A 23,174-nucleotide genomic window follows, 5' to 3' on the forward strand; every position below is an offset into this window, starting at 1 on the left:
TCTCTGTTACTGGTGAGGACTTCCTGGTTAGAATAATCTAGCCGGCAAGACAGCAGGACAAAGAGACAGCAGAGTTGGGAAGCTTTGGACCCGGGAGAGTCCTCAAAACCCATTCTATCAAAATTCTCTGTACTGGGAGAAACTGAGGTTTGGAGAAGAAAAGGACTTGCCTGTTTATAAATGAAAATGTATCTTGTCTCCCAAGTGTATACTTTTTGCTTACCTTCTGAGCTACTAGACGGGGTCTTGCTATGTAGCCCAAGCTGGCCTTGAACTCTTGTCCCCTTGTCATAGCCTTCTGACTGCTGGGATTATGGTTTGTACCTCATCACTCTGGACAATCAATGGTGGTTTTATGGAGTCCACTTCTAAGAAGTGATGTTAGTAAGAGGTCATTATTTGTGCAGGTCTCGGTGTGCCAGGCACTGTGTAGGGAGCTTTGCGCTAAGGGTCAGTCCTCAGGAACCCTGTGAAGTGAGCTCTCTCATTATCTCTTTCACAGATAAGGAAACCAAGTCATGAGCTAACATGTCACCCAGTGTCACCCAGATTTTGAGTTATGGAGCCAGGGTTTAAACCCAGCCATCAGCCTTCACATTCCATGCCGAGAATCACTATACAAAATCTGTCTTGCTGGAGTAATCAGGATTTCTTCTTAAATGACGTTAATTTTATATCTTACCATCTGCGTCATCAGAGTGACTCTTCAGGTCTATGGGTCACGGAACATTTTAGCACTGACTAAGAATGTCCTGGCAGCAGTAAAAGGGCTGGTTTTTAATCTCTCACTTGACACCGGAGAAAAAGGAGATTCAGGGTCCGCACGTGGCTGGAGCAGGGTCACAGGGCTTAATTGCCCTGGTAGAACAAGTTGACCGTGGAGTGCAATCTACCTGGTTCCTCACATTGTCACAGGGCTTGACAGGTTTCCGATCTGGTACTTCACTGGGCAAATGGAGAAACTGTGGACCAGAACCATCATCCCAGCAGGCCATGGGCTTGTCCTCTTCCCAACAAGGTCATTTGGGCGGCTTAAGGGGTGTCAAGCCTGGGGTCTGCTCTTGAAGCTTTGGAGAGTGGCCTTTTCCACACCCATCTCACTTAGAGACAGCCCTATCCCGCCATTCTTCTTCTTCTTTTTTTTTTTTTGGTTCTTTTTTTTTTTTTTTTTCAGAGCTGGGGACCGAACCCAGGGCCTTGCGCTTCCTAGGCAAGCGCTCTACCACTGAGCTAAATCCCCAACCCCTATCCCGCCATTCCTGGTCATCTCATTCAGACTTCACACACAGCCCTTCCCGTGTTTATGATAGATTTTTTTTTTCTCCCCAGGAAGCCAAAAGAAAAAAAAGTTCCCCCTCAACCCCCGCATGCCCCTCCCCCACTTCCTGCTGATCTGAAGTGAATATTTATCACCTAATTAATGAGTAATCTGAGTCTTGGCATGGTGAGAGTGTGCCAGGACGTGGTTTATAGCTAATCTGGTTTTAACTCACTTCAGGCAGTTTTCCCTGGAGTTTCCTGTAAAATCATAAACCTGGAGAGAGAATTTTTTGTGGAATTTGGTCACATGACTCACCCTACTGTAAACTGAGAGGTTAACTGGGTGACTGGAAAAAGATGCTTCTCTCTCTCTCTCTCTCTCTCTCTCTCTCTCTCTCTCTCTCTCTCTCTCTCTCTGCTTTTTAAGAAAACAAACAGAACAGCATTCATTGATACATCCAGAGGAGCATGTCCCCTCCAGGTCACTCTCCAAGGTCACCTTGCAGCCTGGAAATCAGGCTGTCATTGTAATGGGGCAGCCCTGTGACCTTTTCTTAACTGGTCTCTATATCTTGCCTACCTGTAAGGCTTCCCTGGCCATCAGGACTGTCCCCACCTTGAAGAGTGGCAGAAACCATTAAAGAGACTAGGGCAGACCCTGTGCCCTGAGCTGCTTCTGCACTGCCATGTTATCTTCCTTAGGGTTCTTCCTGCTGCATTAACGGTGCTCCCACATCTGTGGATGAGAGACCCCATATGGAGCATGTGACTGATAAATGCACTTCATCCTTACCGTACCTGGGAGAGGTGGGCACAGCACCTCCCACCTTCATTTTACAGAGAAAGGAGTTGGTCCACTCTGAAGTCTTGACCTGTCTAGATAGTTGGCCTTATGGCCCATGCTGACTGTCAGGGTGGCCACCCCTGACTTGACCTATGGGTGCCTCTTCCTGCTGTGGACCTTGAGCCTGAGGGGTTTGTGATTCCTTCCCTGAGCTTCCACCTCTGCCCCCATCTGCTTTCGAGATCTCTGTCTGGTCTGAGTACTTCGAGGACAGAATTCTGACAGTGTCTCCTCTCCTGAAGGCCCATCTTTAAGATGAAAGATAGATAAGGGTCCCTTTGAAAACAAACGTCATGTAGTTAAAAACCACAGCAGCTCACTGGGCCTGACCCAGGAGAACTCACTTTATGAAGCAGTGTTTTGTGGTCCTCCCAGTATTAGGAAGACATGATCACACATTGAGAGCCGGAGCCATCACAGCAGCCTTTGAATGTATGAACTGACTTGGGGCTCCAACTGTGGTGATGACAGCTAGTCCCTAGAGAGGGGACCAGGACTCTGAAGTCTGGAGATCCCTGCCTGGCAGTGTGAGGGAACTGCTTCCACGTCTAAGGCCCCATCAGAGGTGATTCATGGATCTTACCTTCTTCCCTTGTGCGCAGGTCTGTGCAAGCAGGCAATCTCCCCTCCCCACTCCCAGCACACTGGAAGAATGGCAGGAAGTTCTTAGCAGCACTGAACTCGATTCTGAGAAGTAGCAACACACTTTTGCTACTGTCTGAGGCACTCCCTTGTGCCTGCTTGGTACTGGGGCATTTTCTTCATGCGATCTTAGTTCATTGGTCTACCCAGAGGGTAACCTGAGCTCAGTGGCCTATGGGTCTAGTCAGGATCTCTTGGTGGGATCCTGTGCACACTGATGGACTGGTGTTCTCCTCCAGAAGTAAAGGCTACAGCTTGAACCATGTGGTGCCCTGGGCTCTACCCTGCCCCTGCCATGGTGTTGCTCCCTTCTCTTTGCCTGTGGAAGCTCCAGGCTCCCCCACACCTTTTACTGCCTCTAGACAGTCTAAGTGCTACACACCTTTCTCTCCCTCAGGGAAGCCCACCCTATGAACCCTACAGTCTAGTTAGATCCTGTTTGACAGCAATGCACTTGGAACCCTTTGTCTTTCCGGCATATAGGTGGTAACTGTGGCCATTGATGACAGTTGGAGGTCACTGAGTCACCATCGCCCCTCTCCTCAGCTGTTCTTGTTATGGGTTCCCCAGTAATTGTCCTAGTGCTCAGCCCATCTGAGCTTACACTCATCTGGGTTCCACTTCTTTATCCCCAAATCTTCTCTGTCTGACCTTACTCACCCTTTAAGTCTTGCAATCCGGGGCAGTCAGTGGCTTTGAGCATCCATGTTCAGTTGGGGAATAAGACACAAATTTGATACCCAAGTCCCATATAAGTAAACCATTGAATGAGGTGTGGGACTCGTGGTCTAACTGGGGAGATTACACTATGCTCTGTTTTGGGGGAGCAGAACCCCTTTTTTAGAAACTGAGATTTTGGCTCTCTGCACTGGATAATCTACTTGTTTCCATTGGTGCTCTCAGGAACACCAGGGGATTAGAAGTAAGGACTTCCTGATTCTGGATGGGGCTAGGAGCGGAGGTAGGAAGACACTTCCTGCACTTTGCTAGGAGCCACATTTCACTCCAAGGATTTGGAGCTGGAGGTCCATAAAGGACATAAGTGGACATAGAGTGAGAACTGAGCCAGCTGCTTGTAGCCATATGACACAGAGCCATTTCTTTTGCCCCCGTGGCTGCTGGGTAAATTATCAGAAGGATGTGGCTAATAGTACTGTCTCCTTTACCCGATCTTCAGGAGAAGCCGCATGGTACAACCCTCTCACCGTCCATGTGACGTATGGGTCATTAAAGTTGGATACCAGAAAGCTATCCATTTTTACTGGTGTTCTGTTTTAGGGTTTTTGTTGTTGTTGTTGATGTTTTGTTTTGTTTTAATTTTCCTTGCCACTTTCTCTCTCTACCCAACCCACATCCATTTCTTTAGTGAGTGAGTCCTGTCTTGCTTTCTTTACCCTACCCCTCTACTGCCACGTCCCAGCCTCAGGGCCTGTTTTCTGAGCAGCGGCCACTGCAGTGTTTCTAAAGTGGAAGTCAAATTTTGTCACTTTGGCAGAACCTTTTTGTGGCTCCCCAGGGTAAGAAAACCAAAGCTCTTTAGTGGCCTCTCAGGGCCCTGTGTAAGCTGACTTCATTACTTCTCCTTGTCTCTCTCACTTACTGTACCCAGCCCATCAGCATCCTTGCTGGTCGTGAGCTCACTATGTGTGCACACTCCTGGCTTGTGGACTTTGCAACCCATTCACCCTGACTTGGATACCTCGTGGCCGGGCCTTCACCTCCTCCTAGTATTCTCTCAGTGGTGCCTACCCTAACCATTTTTAATTCTGTTCATAACCCACAACCTGGCCTTGTGCCCAGCATTTCTGACATTTCTACCTTTGTCTGCCCCTGCATAGAACTCTTTTTAAATGATGCATATTTTACTGATTGCATCAGTCACTTGACCGCAAGTGCTGTGAGGGTAGGGTTAGCTTGTGGAAGGCACTCTAGGGGTGGTGGGTAGATGACTGACTCCCTATCTCAGTCCTTGCTCATTGGGGAAGGTTGTGTGATCAATTTGGAGGCTATGCGGTGGGGAAGGAAAGGGATACATTAACGTGGCTACAATAGTTCCTTAACCGTCCTCCATAAATAGTAAGGAACACAGGACTGTCACTGGACAGGTCCCTGCGATCTGATAGCTGCTTCTTGTCTTGCTAGGGATTTTCCCTAGCAATTTTCATTTAGTTTAAGTTTAACTTAAATTTCTGAGCTAACATGCGTTCTAAACGTGTGTACCCACATGCCACACACACATATACATGCCTTTTATGGACACCTAAGACTGTGGCCTTCGTGTGAATTGGTATGATGGAGCATGCAGAGGGCTTTCCTTTGCTGCCCGTTTTCAGTTCTGGGGATAGCTCATGACCCCTGGGGATTGGTTTAGAACTCAGCACAGTACTTGACACATAGTAGGCTTTCATGAAATACTTACAGAGGGGGTGGGGCGTGAACTGATCAGTGAAACTCAGTTTTTGAAGACTGGGGCGATGGCTCAGTTAGGATCGTGACTGCAGCACGAGCATGGAGACCTGAGTCCGGATCCCAGCACCCATGTGAGAACAGTGTGCGCTTGCAGTCCCAGCATGGAGGAAATGAACCGGGTGGGGGTGGGGGTGGTGGTGGGGGGAATCCTTGGACCTCTGTGACCAGCCAGTCTAGCTGAATTCCTGAGACATTTTCTCAAAGAATAAGGTAGAAGGTAGATGAAGCAAATATCTCACGTTGACCTCTTGTCTTCATACACGTGAGCACACACAAGCACACAAGCATGTGTGTGTGCACTAATACACATTTCACCCCTGCCGCCTTCCCAGGGTGGTCTGGTCATCAGGGCCATCTTGCTGACAGGATTTCCTGAGCGGCAATCCCTGTAATCAAATCCAGTGGTATTTGTTGAGTATTTGCCCTGAGCTGGGTGCTGGAGACATGGCCTAGGAGGAGTGACCCATAGTTGGGAGGACACCAGGGGTGGCTCCTGTGCCGCTGTGGCATTGGTGGGAGATGCTGGTGGTGCTGTCTTAGCAGTGCTGGGAGAACAATGCACAGGGACAAGTTAAATCCAGTTGGGGGAGGGGAGCTAGTCAGTCCTCCAGACAGGAAGTGATTTTCAAGTTGCCATGGGGGATGGGGATGGCAAAGCCAAGAACCTAATTATGCCACTATGGAAATAAATGCACCAGGCAGGAGCCTGTCCTGGTGCCATCTAACACATGCTCACCCCAACATAGTGACCCCACCACCTTCACAGAGGTGCCAGATCACCCGTGGTCCCTCATCAGCCCCCTCTTATCACAGAAAGGCATTTCCTTCTTGGAGATCAGGCATCCAGGACCCAAGGAGCTGTTTTTCCTCCATTGTGCAAGCATGACAAATCATTAATTTTTGATTGATTTGCTTAGAATTATGGGCGCCCCAGCATTCTTTCCGCCACTGAACAGCTGTATAACAAATGAATATATCATAGTGCACAAAAGATTGGAGATCTAAGAGAAGCAATTACACTGGCCTCCCTCCCCCACCTTCACCCCTTCCCAACCAGGAGGAAATTGTTAACCAGGAATTCCTCAAGTGGCTGTACAAAACCGAAAATAAAATAAAATTAAAAAAGACCAAAAAAAAAAAAAAAGCCTTTTCACAATTGAATTGAATCTTCATCTCTATCTTTTACAGCTTGATCTCCAAACACACACCGGTTCTCCATATGTTTGGTTGGGTTTTATCTATCCAGGAAGAATCTTTAAGGATGGAATCTCAACTTTGTGAATCGAAACCAAAATGGAAAAAAAAGAAAAGAAAAAGAGAGAGAGAATGCTCATATTCTACCCGTCTTTTCCTCTGCATTTTCTTTTTTTTTCTTTTTCCTTTTTTTTTTTTTTTTTTTTTTTTGGTTGCTGCTATGCCTTTAAGATTTTGGAACTGTACCCGTGCACTAAATGTGACCTCCATAACTTTTAAATTAAGAATTTATGCTGGCTTGAAATTTATGAAATATTTCAGCATGAAAGAAAGCCTTTTTCCCTCAGGAAAATTGAGCAATAAATCACAGCGCTGTGGATTTACTGCCCTAGAGCCAGCGAGAGATAGGATTTTTTTTTTTTGCTTCATTCTGAAAAAAAAAATGTAATCATATAAGACAGCTTAGCTGCTGTCCTCCCACTCTCTAGAATTTTTAATTTCAGCTGTTTCTGCTTGGATTTATTTCCAATATTCCTGCTCGGCTTTTCAATTTCCTCAGTTATTAAATTTTAATTCAGTGCATTAGCATTTAAATTAAAAAAGGGTTTATTTTATCGAAATCGTTGGCCAGCCCCCATCCCCGTAGCACACGAATTGCCTGTTTCTGCCATTTGCACAAAATGTGAAATGCAGCTAATGTCTTACAACTTACATTTGCACAAATTTAGAAATAAAATTTCTGGGTTTGGAATAATATTTTCTTTCCAAGAAAACCCTTAATAAGAGAATGGAAAAGAACATCTTAACATGCATCTGGGAAGGGAAAGGAGGGAGGAAGGAAACCAAAACTAGCCTTGCCCAGGTACTGGAGAGAAGCTGGGAGATAAGGAATGGATGGAGCTGGGAATGAGGATGGGGTACCACACAGGGGCTGGAGGGCCGCCATGTCTACTCCCAGACAGCAAGAATGAGGAGGACGGATCCCCATGGGCCCGGATCCCCATGGGCCCGTCTCCTCTATATCTCATTGGTGGTAGAGGTTAGGTCAATTCAACATAGAGAGGCAGAGGTGGCAGGGAGGAGGGGAAAGGGGGAGGGGGGGACCTGCTTTAGCCCTCTGCACCTGCCTCCATTTTGACTTGTAGAGAGAGTCAGTTTACAGGAAGCCTGCCTGAGGTTCACAGTAAGACCCAGACAGAACCAGGGCATGAGGAGCCAAAAGGAAGGGTCCTTTTGGAGCACATAGTTTCTTAGCAGAGGATGACACATGACCACAGCAGTCACATTACAATGCTGTTACAACTTGGGCCCTACCTAGGCTTGATGCTAAACTGTAATTGGTGTCATCTGGACCACTGGAGATAGTCGTGGGATTGTGGTGATCTGGTAGAACCTATTAAGCTGCCACCTTGAGCAAGGGATTCTGGGGCAGTCCAGGCTGGATCTGTAGCGTGTGCAGATCATTCCGCTTTCCTGAACGTTGGTTTTCTAGACCCAGTAAGTCTTGGCTTCTGACTGCTTCTTGGGCTGCTGGTGGCTCCTGCCATGTCCACGCTAAATATTTTTACATCCATGACCTTATTTATCTCAGCCCCGTGCCAGTCACAAAAGCTGGGCTCACCATGTGCTGCTGCGATAGTGACATATTATCTTGGTGTCTGCCCCTGTGTCCATTGCCCATCCATCCTTCATCCTTTCCCAGCCTACCACATGGCTGGCCATGAATGGGAGAGCATTCTCCAGTCTAGATAGTCCTTCCTTTAGCAGCTCTGGTACCTGGTGCCAGCCAGCATCCCCCACCCACCGGGGCCCCATTCTCTGCAATGACTTGTTTCAACAATTTGAATAGTTGGAGACATTTTGTCGTTGTCTCTCATTTTTACGAAACAATCAGGAGTGGCTTCCAGCTATATGAAGCCACACGTCAGCCACAGAGAAACAGCTGAAGACTGTCACGTGTGCCCGAACAGAGCATCCATCCTCCCCCCTCCTGCTGTACACTCACTCTGTTGGACCTAGCAAACCTGGCATAAAGACGTGATGGAAAGAACTAGAGTGAGTGTGTAGCAGGAAGGGCTCATCGTTAAAGTACTGCTCTGGAAAAGGCCAGAGTTTGGTTCCCAGCACCCACAGAGGGCAGCCCACAACTACCTGGAACGTTAGCTCCAGGAAATGCAACACCTTCTGTCCTCCACAGGCATACATGTGCACATAAACTCATGCGTGCGCACGCACACACACACACACACACACACACACACACACACGTAAACAGAAATGATAAATCTTTAAAAACATTGTGAGGGAAAAAGACAGTGTTAAAAGTGTATGTGAAATATTATAAATCCATACCCACAGATCAGCCTGAAAGACAAGAGATTATTTGGAATTTTATAATTTCATTAAGAACTCCCAGGTTCAAACGTCTTCTGCTTTGTAGGACCTGAACACAAAAGCAGCCTTGTATCGAGTCTGAGGAATAGGATGTAGGGAAGAGGCCACAGTTGATCCAATTCCTTTGCTCACATGGAATGGCAGACCTCTCTCCACTTTGTTTCTTCTGAAATCACAAGCTGTCGCTCTTTCCAAACCATATGTGCATAGTACCTTCTGTGTCCGTGTTTGGCTGTGTGTGGAGATTGGGAACTCCATGGTGATACTTGGCACTTCCAAAACATCGGCAGAGTAAAGGATTCTGGGGCTGAAAAGGGTGTCTTCTGGAGTGTCCTTGGACTGGACTCATGGCTGTGGGACTTCGGATAAACCAAGTTTTTGAGCCTCGGATTTGGGCCCTGCTGTGAGCACAGGGGAGGAGAGACATGCATGCCCTGCACTGGCACTCCCTGAGAAGTAGGCAAGGGGAGCCTGTAGGGACACTCACAGGGACCAAGCAGTGTGGGCTCTGTGGAGAAGCAAGAATACCAACACTGCTTGGCCTGTTACCCTGTAGCACTGAATGCCACTACTGGATTACCTGGTGGTTTGGTTTGGTTTGGTTTGGTTTGGTTTGGTTTGGTTTGGTTTGGTTTGGTTTGGTTTTAAGAGAACCTGGGACCATGACCTTTAGGGAATGAAACCCTTTTTATATATTGATGGTTTGTTCAAGTCAAACCCGGCCTTGTGGTTTCACCAGGTTTTAACCTCTCATAAGCACACGGCAAAAGGCAACTGCTGTTTTTACTTCAGGTCCTTGGCCCTTCACCCATGGCTCTGCAATTTAGAAAGCTTGGACATAAAAAGACCATGACCTTTGAGCAGTAGAGCTTGACCTGGGGGAGGGGAGGTTGTCACTCAGGAGTGCATGCAGGGTGGCTGTGTACGTGTTTTATCACAGAAATAGCAGGGTGCACCACGGACCCTGCCAGGAGTGTTTGAAGATGTGGGGCACATGCAGTGGGACATTGGGACACATGTTCTTGTACTTCGGACATGGTCTCCTGAATTACTATGGTTGCTGGTATTTTGAGATAGCCAAGAAGAGCAGCACCTGTAGCCAGTGGGGGGAGGATCTTGGCACTGTTCACATTCCTGTAGCCTCCTTTGGTCTCTGTGCCAAAGTCTTCCTCACTCCTGGACTAAGAGTCATGACCCCAGGACATTGTCAGTCAGGCCTCATAAGACTAGAAGCAGCTCCCAGGACTGTAGTCTCTCCATTTGAACCAGAATTTTCTGATTTGTGAAAATTTCATTTGGTCAGCTTTATCTCCCCATCCCCCTCACCCCTAAATAAAAAGATTAAGAGCTGGCCCTCTCTTGCTTTTCTCTGCTCACAGGGTTGGGGGACAGAATATTTTAACATAATGGGATTTTTTCCCTCCAGTTGGTAGGAATAAATCTGCAGCCACTGTTTTATTGGAAATCCCAGCTGAAAATAAAAACAGAGCAATTCAATCTCAGATTTAACTAGTTACTTACTTCTCCCCGCATCCCCAGGGCATGTGGTTGCTGGCTTTGTGTTGGCAGTGGGCTCTCCACTGGATTTAAAGGGCCAAGCAGCTGTGAGTAGGCAGGTGTCCTGACTCCCTCTGGCCGCTGGGGACAGGGTCTCTTGCTTGGAGGGATGGAGCTGTTTATGTCCTTGACAGCCTCTCTGAAGACTAGTGCTCTGTGGGCACCACCCAGGGTGGTAGTGGTACCCAAAATCTTTATCTTCTGCAGTGGCTGATGGAGGTGTTCTGGGTTTCTTTTGCAGGTGGACGGAGCCAGTGCCCCTGGAAGGAAAAGCGAGGTTAACAGGTACATCCCTCTCCACACCATACCCCTCCCCGTCTTGACCACTGGAAAGAGGAGAGGCACGCATGCATTCTCAAGGATACGAGCTGGTGGGCAGTTTTCCCCATGCGTCCTCTGTGGGCATTAATGTGTGACTCATTGAAGAACTTAGCCAGTGGCTGCTAAAGTTGGGGAGAAGACAAGCAACGAGCTTAGCAGATATAATGACTACTTCAGGATACCCCAGGAGTATGGCACTCCCGGGCCCACATACTCGGGCTTGGGCTTTGGGCTTAGTTTTCTGAATCCATCACTCCAAGGCAAGGTTGTGGGCTATCCACGTGCTGGACAAGGAGTCTGTCCTTACCTGTGAAGTTGTCAGGAGATGTGAGAGGAAGGCCAGAGGAGAGCTGGGTTGGTATTGCCAGAGAAGGGAGAAAGACATAAAGGCCTAGCCATAAGGCCCAACTGTGGTTTTCCCAGTTGGCACTTTGTAAGGTTAGCACTGGTGCTGCAGGTGTCTTGGGTAAAGCTTGAGTGATCCTGTGACCACTGTTTGAGGCCTTGGAGGCAGAAGTAAGTAAACCACAGAGAAGAGAGGTGGCTTCCTGGTACATACAGTCAGGGGTTACCTGCTGGACTCAAGGGTCATATTTTGATTGCTACATGAAAGAGCTTGTCCATGGGCCCCCAAACACCAGACCTTTAAAATGTTAATAGTTTGGGGGGTCTGGGGGAAATTACAATGGCTCTCTCTATAGCCAGATTCACCAGGAGAACACTGGAATAGACAATGTCAACCACATATTTTTTTTAATTGCTGTGGAACATTTTAGTCTTAAATGTGATTATGTGCTTGCTTGGGTGGGGAAGAAAAGAGGAGAGAAGGGATGATGATGTCATCTTAAACCTCATGAACCAAGGGACCCTTTTATTGAGATTCACCTACTTAATGAATATTCCTTGGAACACCCTTTGGAAATCCTTGGGAGATACGTTCTTTGAGCTGAAAGGCAATTGCAGTTGATCGTGGGGAAGCCAGTGAAGCAGTATCCTGAAACAGCTAGTCAAGAGCAGGGGGGAATGAAAATATGTGTGCCGGCTTGCTTATTTGTGCTCAGCTTGATCGCTGCACTTTTCATACATTCCCCCTGCTTAGGGAATGGTGCCACCCATAGTGGGATGGGCTCTGCCATACAGTTTAACTTAGAACAGTTCCCCACAGATGTGTACCCACAGGCTAATCTAGTGTAGACAATTCCTCATTTGAGTCACTTAACGGTCTGGATTGCCATCTAGTGCGTAGCTGGGCCTGGTGGTGTAGACATGACACCCTAGCTACTTGGAAGGCTGAGAGACAGAAGCACTATGAGTTCAAGGTCTTTCTGGGTTGCAGAAAGAGTTCAAGGCTAGCCTCAATAGCTTAGGGAGACCCTATCTTAAAACAGGAAAAGACAGATAAAGGTAAGGGTTTCCAGATAAGTATTATGATTCTGTAACTGGAAACTGTATCCTCTAAATCAGTGGTTCTCAACCTTCCTAATGCTGTGACCCTTTAATACAGTTCCTTGTGTTGTGATGACCCAACCACAAAATTATTCTCGTTGCTATTTTCTAACTGTAATTTTGCTACTGTTACGAATTCTAGCCTAAATATCCAAGTTTTTCAATGGTCTTAGGTGACCCTTGTGAAAGGTTCATTTGACCCCCCCAAGAGGGTTTTGACCCACAGACTGAGAACCACTTCTAAATGACCATACGGTATGTCTGTTGAGTAGCTCAGTGTGCCCAGGAGTGACTGGCATGTTGAAGCATTGCCTGAGCTGATACCTCTAGAGAAGGTAATCCTGACTGGGTAGGGTGTGGTGGACCCTGGAACATCTGAGCCTACCGAGCTGGTTTCAGATGGAAAATGAAGGTTTCAAAGTCCTCCCCCCAAAGTCAAGACTGAGACTAGAGACCTCAACCTTGAAGGTGGACAGCTGACCTCTTTGGGCCCACGCTCCCCACCTGTCGTGATTTCTTTCTATTGCTCCAAGTTCCCTTTTACCCCCACACCTTGTTTTTTGGTCTAGAATACACAGTTTTGATATTTTTCCTGAGGGCCTCTGACTAACCCCCAAAACCAACAGCATGGGCTGCTGAGGAATCAGCAGTTAAATTGAGGGGGGCAAGGAGAGGCAGCGCTCCTGGTGTTAAGGAAGCTTTTGAGTGTGGTTTGCAGTACCTCCCTGTAGGGGAAGCTAGGCCACGTTTACAACCCAGTGGTCCAGCACTTGGGTGAATGTCGATCTGATGTGCAGGTTGCTACATCTGGACCGCCACAGCTGCCAAATGCTGCTGTTCCAGGGGGCAAAGGGCCTTAACTGCAACGTTCTAGAGGAGAAGCAGGCTTCATAATTAAGCAGATGCAGACAGCTTTAAGTGTGCTGTCCTGAAGAACTGTGCCCGTTTGGCCTGTGGAAGGTTTTCAGGGTGAAAAGATTCTAGTGGTTTAGTCAAACCCTTTGGACAGCTAGAGATAGGAGGGGATTGGCCACTCATTGCTCCCTTGTGTGTAGCAGGTACACAGAATCCAGAAGATGAGAAAGCCAGGCCTCTCTCATTCATTCATTGATTCATTCATCCATCCATACCGTAAGATATTAAGTGCCTGGGTTCTGATAATACTGCTGTGGGCACAACAGACTGCAGGCCCTGTCCTTGGGAAATTGGGGTTCTAGGGGGACAAATATGTAAAGTGCCTGCTTGTGGGATCTAATGAGTGTTATGGTGGAAAAGGCAGGGGAGGGTGGCAGGGAGAACAAGAGAGGTGGCTGCCTCTTCAGACTGGGTGCTTAGTCACCTGGAGGGGGTGACTCTTGACCAAGGACATGAGAGAGACCAGTCCTGGCAGTTCTTTGAGGGACGTGTAGTTCAGCTAGAAAGAAGTACAGGTGCAGCTGGGGCATGTCCTTTGAGTTGGTGTAGCATTAAAGAGGGCAGTGTGGCTGCCTAGTCCCTCAGATGCCATTGCTAAGACTTCGGCCATTTATAGCGCTTGACATCAGGAGCCACTAGAACAATATCCCTGCATGCCAGTGTCCATAGTGGGTCCCAGAAGGAAGCCCTACAGACACCAGAGGGCAATTGTGAGAAGGAATTAAAGCTTTATAGCATATGTAAAATGTACAACAGTGACATAAATGACAGTAAGAAGAAAGAAGAAATAACCTGTTGTATATTGTTTGAATATAGTCTGTGATTAGGGACCTGTAATATATAAATCATAGACAAATTCTATTACTAATTTTCTTATTGCCATGACCAAACACCTGACAAGAAGCAATGTAAGAAAAGGTTATGTGGGCTCATGGTTTGAAGGTGTAGTCTATCAGGAACGAGTTGGCGATGTTGGCAGAAATAGTCTCAGGTTCAGATTGGCAGGGCTATAAAAGGTAGGCATAAGAGGTAACACATGATGGACTTGTATTTTGAACTCTGAGGTACTGACTGAGAGAAGCCCACATCTGAAAACCTACAGCCTCCTGCTAGGTCCTGGGACAGTCCCAGACTGGGCAGTCATGTCTGCATGGTCCCCTCCCCATGACCTTGGCATTCCCTGCTTGCTCGCCCAGTCGCTGGCTCGCTTGCTCCCGCTCTAGTTGTGTGAGGACTGAGCAGTTTCACACAGAGTCTGCCTGGGTTCAGATCTTGGTGTTAGCGCTGACTGGTAGTTGCCTGACCTCTACATTTCGGTGCATTTTGTTTTCCTCATCTATATAATGGAGGTTGTGTCAGTTCCGCATCTCAGTGTGCTAAGATGTGTATGTCCTCTGCACAGCACCTAGCCACAGCAGGTGATCACTGAGCGTCTACTGTGTAGATGTTTACCACATGCTGGCTTGGGTAGGGGAGAGGGTGAGGTTGGAGCTTGGTTGCCGAGGGCCTCTTGGAATCTGGTTACTGTGCCTTGACATTATACATACCTTCTTTTCTCCTCAAAGCACCTACTATGGTGTCTTCCTTCAGAGCCAGTTGGAGATATCCAAGGTCACCCGGCGAGATTAAATGGTTGTGGGGCTTAGTGGAGTCCTACCCTGAAAGCCAAGGCCTTTTACCAGTAGCCTCTGCAATCATGACCTCGTGCGTGAGCCTGCATAACCATTCGTTAAAGAGCGGTTCTTGTTAGTGTGCTGGTTTTCTGCAGTAAAATAAAGGTTGTCCCAGACAAACACGCTTCATTACCAGTGACCTTCAGCTGGCGCTAGAGAAAGGCACAGGTGTGGATGAATGGATTCTGTGAGCACTGGCTCGCTTCAGTCAGAGCCTTCTGCCTCTGGCTCCAGGCTTATACAATGGAGCTTAGTGACAGAGCTTGGATTTGATGCTCAAGAATGGCTCTTTTCCCTCTGCCAGACTCTAGGCAAAGTGTGGTCCTGTACCCAGTCACACACTAGGTCAACTCTAGTTTGTGCCCTTGCTCCAAGGAGCTGGTTGCTTTACTGATAGGCAGAGTTCACTCTTTGCTTAATCAGTTACTGTTAAGCCTCAGCTGTAAATAGAACAAGTTCTAGAATGTTCCTATGCAACTCTTGCTGTCTACTGGAGACAGAGAAATGCACAACCTCCTTCACATATATCAGGACCGCACAAGTCGCTTTCACTAAAGGGCATTTGAGTTTGGGGTGACTTTGCACAGAGATCTGAGCAGGGTCTCCTGGGACTTTTGCTTGAATCTCTCTATCCTGAATCTGGCTATGTGTGCTCCATGAGCGGGTGGGGTGGGGGTTCTTCCTGGGAACCTGACTGCTGATGGAAGAAGATGCACCCTCACTCAGCAGAAACTTGCTCGTACACCAGTCAAAGCACAGAGGTAAAGTCCCCCTACTCCACAGCTACCTTCTGTTTTATCCTGTCTTTTTCCCCTGCAGTGCGTCCCTAGTCTCTGCCTCATCTTTGCTGCTGACTGCAGAGCAGCCATGCTCACCACTACTTTTGTTTTTATTGGGGCCGAAGATTCCTCTGGTCCCTTCATGTAGAAAGCATTCCACCAATGGTCCAAGGCCAGCCTTCGCTTCATAGTCTGAGCAAAAGTCACACTTTGTTTCCTTTGTGGGGACCAAAGACAATCCTACTTGTAGGATCCCTGATGTGGACAGATGCCTGTGTGGGATAAAGGATGTTCAGGACTCCCACCCACCCCAAGAATACTGGGGTTACAAGTATCCTATGATACTCAGAGCCCGTCTGTCAAATGTGTTGTATATGCTTGTAACCTCTGCATAATCTTCCATATGCTTTGAATTGCCCCTGGGTTATTCATCACTGGTATAAATGTGATGGCTGCTAAACTGTACAGCTTAGGGAGTAATGCCAAGGGATAAAACTCTGTCAATGCCCAATATTTTCTTTCTGTGTCTCTCTCTGTCTCTATCTCTCTGTTGCGCTCTCTCTCTCTCTCTCTCTCTCTCTCGGATGCAATATGGACATAGAGCCTAAGGAGACAGAGCCAACTGAAGGCAGTACCATACAGTACCATACTGGGTACCTCACATACACGCCTGGCCTTTAATCTTCTGAACTGTTTCAGTGGTCAGCATTACCATTCCTGATGGACACAAAGAGTGGTGCAGCGGCCAGGCTGGAGAATCTAGTATTAGCTGGCTGTGCGTCTAACTTCTCATCCTGGGCCCCCGTGAGGCTAACCACAGGGCAGGTCTGAGAATTGAATGCGTGAGCTGGAGAGGACTGTGCTTAGAGATGGCTAGGTGCAGCAGGTGTTGGGTGTGTTGCCCAGTGGTCTTAAGGTCTGGCTGGGGACTGAGGAGGAAACACAGGAGAGGGAAGGACTACAGAGCATCTACTAGCATGGGGCCAAGGGGTGGAAGAGGAACAGCAATCCTGGGAGGACGGCTCCCTGTCAGTCCTACGAAGAAGTGCGTGACAGGGAGGAGGCAAAGGAGAGTTACTGAGTCAGAGCCTAGTCAGGAAATCAGGTGAGTGGGCAGGAAGAGAATGTTGAGTCTGGCTTGGAGCCCTGCGTGAAGACTGCCCATAGAGCCACCTGCCCTCTGAACCTGTGTGTCCTGAAGCAGGTCCGTAGAGGGACGACCCCCGCATGGCTTCTACTCAAAGGATGCTGGGTGGGCACTGCTATCTGGGGCCGTGGTCTTGTTAGGTGTGAGAGCAAAGAACAGGACACATTTGGGACAGTTCACAGACTATACCGCCAGTGTCTCTGAAGGCCACATGTTTACTTAAAATGCTGCAAACACAAATCCAGTGTAATAGTCAGGTCTGAGCCAACCTCCCATGTGCCCCAGTGCCCATGAAGTAAGCTCCCAGCTTTAAGCAAAACACCCCAGTAGCTAAATCTTAGCATTTGTGACTTGACAGGGTCTCTTGCTATTCCCTGCATTAGTTTTCAATTAACCAGGGAATTTTCTCTTAATATTTAAGTCTTTATTCTGTCTCTCTGAGCGGCAATATTACTCAGTGTTGTGGCTGACTGACACCGTGCATTGAAGAAAATTAAGTGCCTAAGAATTATCTCAAAGTAATGATGTATTTATGCATTGTGGGTTATTTTGAGTTTCTAGAATGTTAAGAGTTGTTTAATACGTTAATAGTTTTAATCTATTAATTTAATCTTTTCTTCTCAACTATTTATTAAAATATACCAGCCATATATGACAGGAATGGAAGCATAGAGAATTTGGAGGGTTGTTGATGGGCAGGTAACGGAGGGAGGATTAGGAACGGACAGAACAGCAAGTACAGGCCCTGGGCTGGTCCCTTGTGTCTTCAGAGTCTCCCTCCAGAGTCCTTATCACTCTCCCAGTCTCTCAGGAGGAAGCCCGTCTCTTGGCTGCATGTCCAAAGGTTACATTGTAGCAAGTGGTCACTTGAGCGGTGTCAGGGAGAAGTAGAAGTTGGCAGTGGGCACCAAGGCTGCGTAGTTTTTTTCTGTGGAAGAGAGGACCCTGCCACTTGTCACTCGGTGTCTGTGTCTAGTGGCTTCTCCAGCACTCTAAGAAGGCAGCTGACGATGAGATCCAGTCACTGTTTGGAGTTCTGATAAGAGTCCCACATGTGTTAATTCAGCCAACAGGCATTTTACCATCTTCTCTTCCTTTGTGAAAACTAAACCTATCCAAATAGTTAGAGGCCTCCACTTTGGAGTCAGGTGGGCCCAGGTAGCATCTTCTTTCTGTCATTAGGAAGCTCAGACAGTGCCAGAAGTCATGTTGGTATCCCTGCCCCTGCCTTCTTACCTGGAATGAAGAAAACGGCTGCCTTGTAAGGTGCCTTATGGGGGTAGTGGGAGCAGCTGTCCGGTGTGAAGTGGTACAGCTGGACAAACATCATAGAGATCTACTTCATCGCCACTCGGCCCAGCGTATGTACATTCTCATCCCCACAGCACCGCCACCAGCTTCACTTCTGCACGTGCTGGTGTGTTCAAGTCAAGTCACTTAAAGCAAGCACAGAGAGTGGAGATGTCTGGATGTCTTTCAAAGCTGCATGGAAGTCATAGATAACAGATTGGGGCTTGGAGCAGGGTGTATTTGTGTGGGGTAGGCCTTGTAGGATCCTGCCCTACTAGAGGGGCTCTGCACTCAGGGGCATTTGCCACAGTAACCCCTCAGTCTGAAGAGAGAATATCAGTCTATTACAGGTATCCAAGTGTTATATTTTAGACCCTAGGGAGAATGATGTGCCATCTGGCAGGATAAAGATAAGCTGATAGTATAGGAACAAGATTCATTCATTCACAAAATTGGCTTCCTTGGATCAGTCTCCAGCCCACAACACACAGAGGGCAGTGTGTAAGAGACATCCCTCCAGAAGCAAGATACTATCAGTAGTGACTGGGATGGGCAGTCCATCGAAAGGGCTTGGCCTTCTCAGAAATACCATTGGGTACTACCATTGACCTCCCAGCAAGCTCTTAACTAGCATCTGTTGTGTGCCACCACTCTTCTAGGGACAGTGAATTAGTGAGACCAAGCTCTGTCTTCTTGTAGCTCACATTCTAGTTGGAGAAACAGAAGTTGACAAAGATATCATAGGGGATGTTAGGTGGGAAAATACCCAGGAGCAATAAATGGGCATTGAGCCTAGAAACAACTTGATCTGGATGTTAGCATCATTCTGTCTGTCTGCCAAGTATACACATCAGAGCAGTAGAGTGGAGAGAAACTGCTGTGAAGAGGTTGTAGCCAGACAGGGGGCATGGCTCCAGGTAGAGGCATGGCTAAGGATGTAAGGGGAGTTTCAGTCCATCACTTTGCAGATGGACTTGATGGCATCTGTGATGGGCCTGTTGGTTCGGATGAGGGAAAGAGAAGGATGAGTCTGGAGTCCAGGCAAGAGGTGTTGAAGTGTGGTGTCTTGTCTGTTAGCCAGCTCGGGGAGGGCTGCGGTTACAGGAGTGTCTCATACCCGATGCCATGAGAAGAGCTTGTGAGGCAGGACTGCCCCAAACAGCTGTCCAGCTTGCTGTCTGTTTCATTTGAGATAACTATTAGAAGGTACGGAGTGGGAGTCAAGCAGCTCACATAAGCCAAACAGTGGAGCTAATATATTTAAAGGTGTGAAAGCTGGAGGTGGATATGGGCATGTACACCTGGCACACTCTTGCAGGTGGAGGCTAAGACAGGTTCATGAGTTCAAGGCCAGCCTGGGCTACATAGTAGGATCTTGTTTGAGGTAGGTAAGCAAACAAAGGTCTGGGGTGTTCACAAGCTCAAAGAAGTGCATGGGTAAGCATGGAGAGGTCCCAAGGCTGTTCCTTGAGAGCATGGAACTATATAGAGGAAGGGGGAGATGAGGATTCCACAAAACACATAGACGTGGCCAGAAGGTGAGTTCTGCACAAAGTTTGGGAAAGAGTTGGGTAGAGGAAGGGGCTGAAGATAGATAGGGTGTTGGGTGGAGACTCACTGTCGGGGGGTGGACAATAGAGGCCACTGGGCCTCATGAAGGCATCTCTGGTGATGCGATGGAGAGCAATGGCTCTGTAGACTGATGAAGTGTTGCCAAGGGCAGGGTCTGTGATAAGTCACTGATAGGAAGCAGACAAGGGACTTAAGTCATCAGTGGGAGGGCAGCTTGATAGGGAATGGTAGACTTGATCCGAGGTCAGCCTCTGCAGCGGGTCACATGCCCTGGGAGGTTTGCAGTGTTTCAGTTCATTTCACATCCTTGCATCTGTACGTTCTGGAGAGAATAAACACAGCTGGACTCATAGCAAGGCACTGTTTGCATGCTGCGAGGGAAGGACTTTTTCCTCTCACCATTGACACCATTTTAAAAACTATGAGCACCAGGGTAAATGGCACCTTTTGAAAAAGTAGGGTGATCCTCTGGCTGAGTTAGGAGGCACAGGCGAACACACAGCTTTCTGCGTATAGCAAGAGACATGCCTGTGCACACAGGATTCACTTCTGTTTAGGCTTTACGCATCTCCAGGTAGAGGGACTGAACCCCAGAAGCCTGACGTATCATTGTGCTGATGGACCCAGCTACTCAGAAGGTTGAGTGGGCTCAGGTATATGATACTGGCCTAGGCAGCATAGTGAGAACTCATCTCAAAAGGCAAAAAGGGTTGCAAAATTAGTCCCAGGGAGTCAACAGCAAAAGCAGGGCTCAAGTCCAGGGAGCTGACATCTGCATTTACTGGGACTGCGTAGAGCTTCGTATGTTAGCATTTTTTGGTGGGATGGTAGAAAAATTGTGCCTAAGAACAACATTGTCTGGCTCAGGCACCCAGGGTCACCTGGGACGTGTCCTCCGCTGCTGTTCCCAGAAAGTGCACGCCTCTGACCTTGGATCTGCTTGATACACATACAACACATAGATACACACACACACACACACACACACACACACACACACACACACACACACACACACACTGTGGGTTTGTGATAACTGAGCAACAACAGTAGAAGCTGGATTGTTTTTCTACTAGGGTGGTCATTGTTAAAGAATTTCATGGCTGTGGCATGTCCTTTATTTACCCGTAAGTGGTGCAGTGTGTTCTGCTGTGTGCTGCTGTGTGCTAGAGCTCCTGCTGGAGCTAGAGCTCCTCTGTGCTTTGCTTTTCTACCTGGCAGCAGGACTTGGAAACTCAGGTTGATAAGTGGGTGGGTAGGACCCAGAGGAGGAAGGTTGTTTCTGGGGTCTCATGCACAGTGCTTGGGCACAGGAGACTGGCCACATGCCTAGGACAGTGAGCCAGGAACAAGAGGAGTGAGAACAGGGCGAGGGGAGAGTCTGCTGCTTGGAGCTATTGCTTCGAAGTGACTTGTTCCCTGTGGCCTTGCCAACGAGCGACAGTAGTCTCCCTTCCTCAGCCCCCTCCCTTGCTCATGGTTTCACTTTCTGTGGTTTCAGAACTATAGCCAAAAGAAATTCAACAAAAAAGTTCCATAAGTAAATAGCATGTACGTTTTTCAGTGACTTACTTTTCTCCATGGTATCGTGAAATCCCATGCAGTCCTGGTATGCTCAGGATGCTAGTCAGTATATCCATACTGTGTGTGTGTGTGGTATATGTATATGTATGGTATGTATATGTGTATGGCATATGTATGTGTGTATGTATCTGTATATGATATATATGTATATATATGGTATGTGTGTGATATGTTTATGTGCATGGTATGTATATGGCATGTGTATATATATGGTATGTGAATGTGAATGGGTATATGTATGTTATGTATAGTACGTATATGGTATATGTATGGTATGTGAACATGTATATGTATGTGTATGATATGTGTATGTGTATGGTATATGTATGGTATGTGTATGTGTATATGTATATGGTATAGAATTGTATGTAAGCATGTATATGTATGTGTATGATATGTGTGTATATGATATGTGTATGGTATGTGAACATGTATATGTATGTGTATGATATGTGTATGTGTATGTATGGTGTATGTATGTGTATGTATATGCTACCCACCTCTTCTCACTAGTAACTGTCTTGGTTCTCACCTCAGCTATCGCCATTTCTATTTGACTAACAGCAATGTCACTTAATAATGTTTCCAAGGCACAGAAGTCATGATGCCAAGGAGACCTGAGCACAGGCACAGTGGAAGGGCAGGGTGCCTTTGGTGTGGTGTGGTAGAGCTGTGGGCACATAGAAAGAGTGTCAGCACAGCCCAAGCTTCAAGCATACACCGTTAGGGAATCTTGAATACATCTCTCACAGAGAAGAAGGGCATTTTGCACCTTGGATTGGGTGCGTTAGAGTAGCAGAAGTTTATTCCTTCAAAATCTTGAGCCAGAATTCAGAAATTTGAGGGCCAGCAGGTTAGCGAGCACCCTAGAGGCCCTGGGGGAGGGGTGTGTGCACTGCCTTCTGCTATTGGCAGCTGTTACTGTTCCTTGATTTATGCCCACATCTACCTGGATGTCAAATAGCTTCCTCCATTTCTCTGGGACCTCTTCTGCCTCAAATATCTGTGCTCTCAGCAGCACTCGCTAATGCATATAGGACAAGTTCACCTCCAGTATCCTTACATCTGAGAGCATCCGCTTTTTCCAAATAAGCTCACATTCATACCTGGGGAGGTAGCTTAGTGGGTAAAGTACTTGTCATACAGCATGAGGTCCAGGGTTCATATCTCAAGCACTTGCACAAAAGCCAGGAGGGTGTGGTGGCAGGCCTGTAGCCCCAGCACTCACAGGAGAGATGGGAACAGGGAATCCTCTGAGCAAGCTCTTTAGTCAGGCCAATGGTTCCATGAGGTCTGGATCCAGGAAGAGACCCTGTATCTGCGATGGGTATGGCCTCAGTAAAGTAGAGATCAAAGAAAATCCAGTGTCAGTGTCTTGCCTGTAACCAGCAACCCCAACACACACACATACACACATACACACACACACACACACACACACACACACACACACACACACACTCTTAAGCCTGCATGCGGACATGCATACGTACACATACATGTTAAAAAAATAGAAACATGTTCCTACATTCTGGGGTTAGGATGTAAACATGTATTTTGGGGAAACTCCAGTTACCTCACTACAAGGAAGAAGTTCAAATATCTTTATGTCAAGCAACGAAACAAAATTGTGTCTGTCTTTTGGAAATGAAGGAAATGAGGCCTTACTCGGGGCTATCCTCACTGTCCTAACCTCCTCGGAGCCTTTGCACAAGCCCTGGAGGACCACACTTGGAGAACCATTACCCAGGAGATGGGCAGGGGATCTTAGCACCTCCTTGGGTATGAGACCCATTTGGCCTCTCTCTGGGCAATGCATGCTCTCAATAACCAGGGAGAGCAGGGAGAGAAGGTACTTACTGAGAAATACCCTTTTAGTGCCATCTTTGGATTTTATGTTGAAGTGTGACTCGGGTTAAATATAAAATTCACAGCATATCTTGAGCAACTATTTTGTAGTTATCTATATATAAATCTATTTTACAGCGACACAAATAGAATAGATTATGGAGTGTCAGCATGTAGATAGATTCCGAGTGCTTTTCCACTAATATACCTAATGATTCGTGCTGAGAATATTCAAGGGC

At 47.4% G+C, this 23,174-nt stretch overlaps 1 protein-coding gene across 30 annotated transcripts in view; it reads left to right on the top strand.

The window, feature by feature from the left end:
• Zfp618 (zinc finger protein 618) overlaps window positions 1–23,174 on the top strand; it is a 165,917-nt gene that overhangs the window by 78,040 nt on the left and 64,703 nt on the right. For all 30 annotated transcript variants that reach the window (XM_087548981.1, XM_087548975.1, XM_087548982.1 and 27 more), the window contains 1 exon segment: window positions 10,602–10,645. Coding sequence is in view for 19 of the 30 variants with exons in the window: in XM_087548959.1 (XP_087405085.1) it covers window positions 10,602–10,645 (44 nt within the window). In the remaining 11 variants the exon portion in view is untranslated.

Source organism: Rattus norvegicus, chromosome 5 (assembly GCF_021556685.1).
Source record: "Rattus norvegicus strain SHRSP/BbbUtx chromosome 5, alternate assembly SHRSP_T2T, whole genome shotgun sequence".
NCBI classification, from domain to species: domain Eukaryota; kingdom Metazoa; phylum Chordata; class Mammalia; order Rodentia; family Muridae; genus Rattus; species Rattus norvegicus.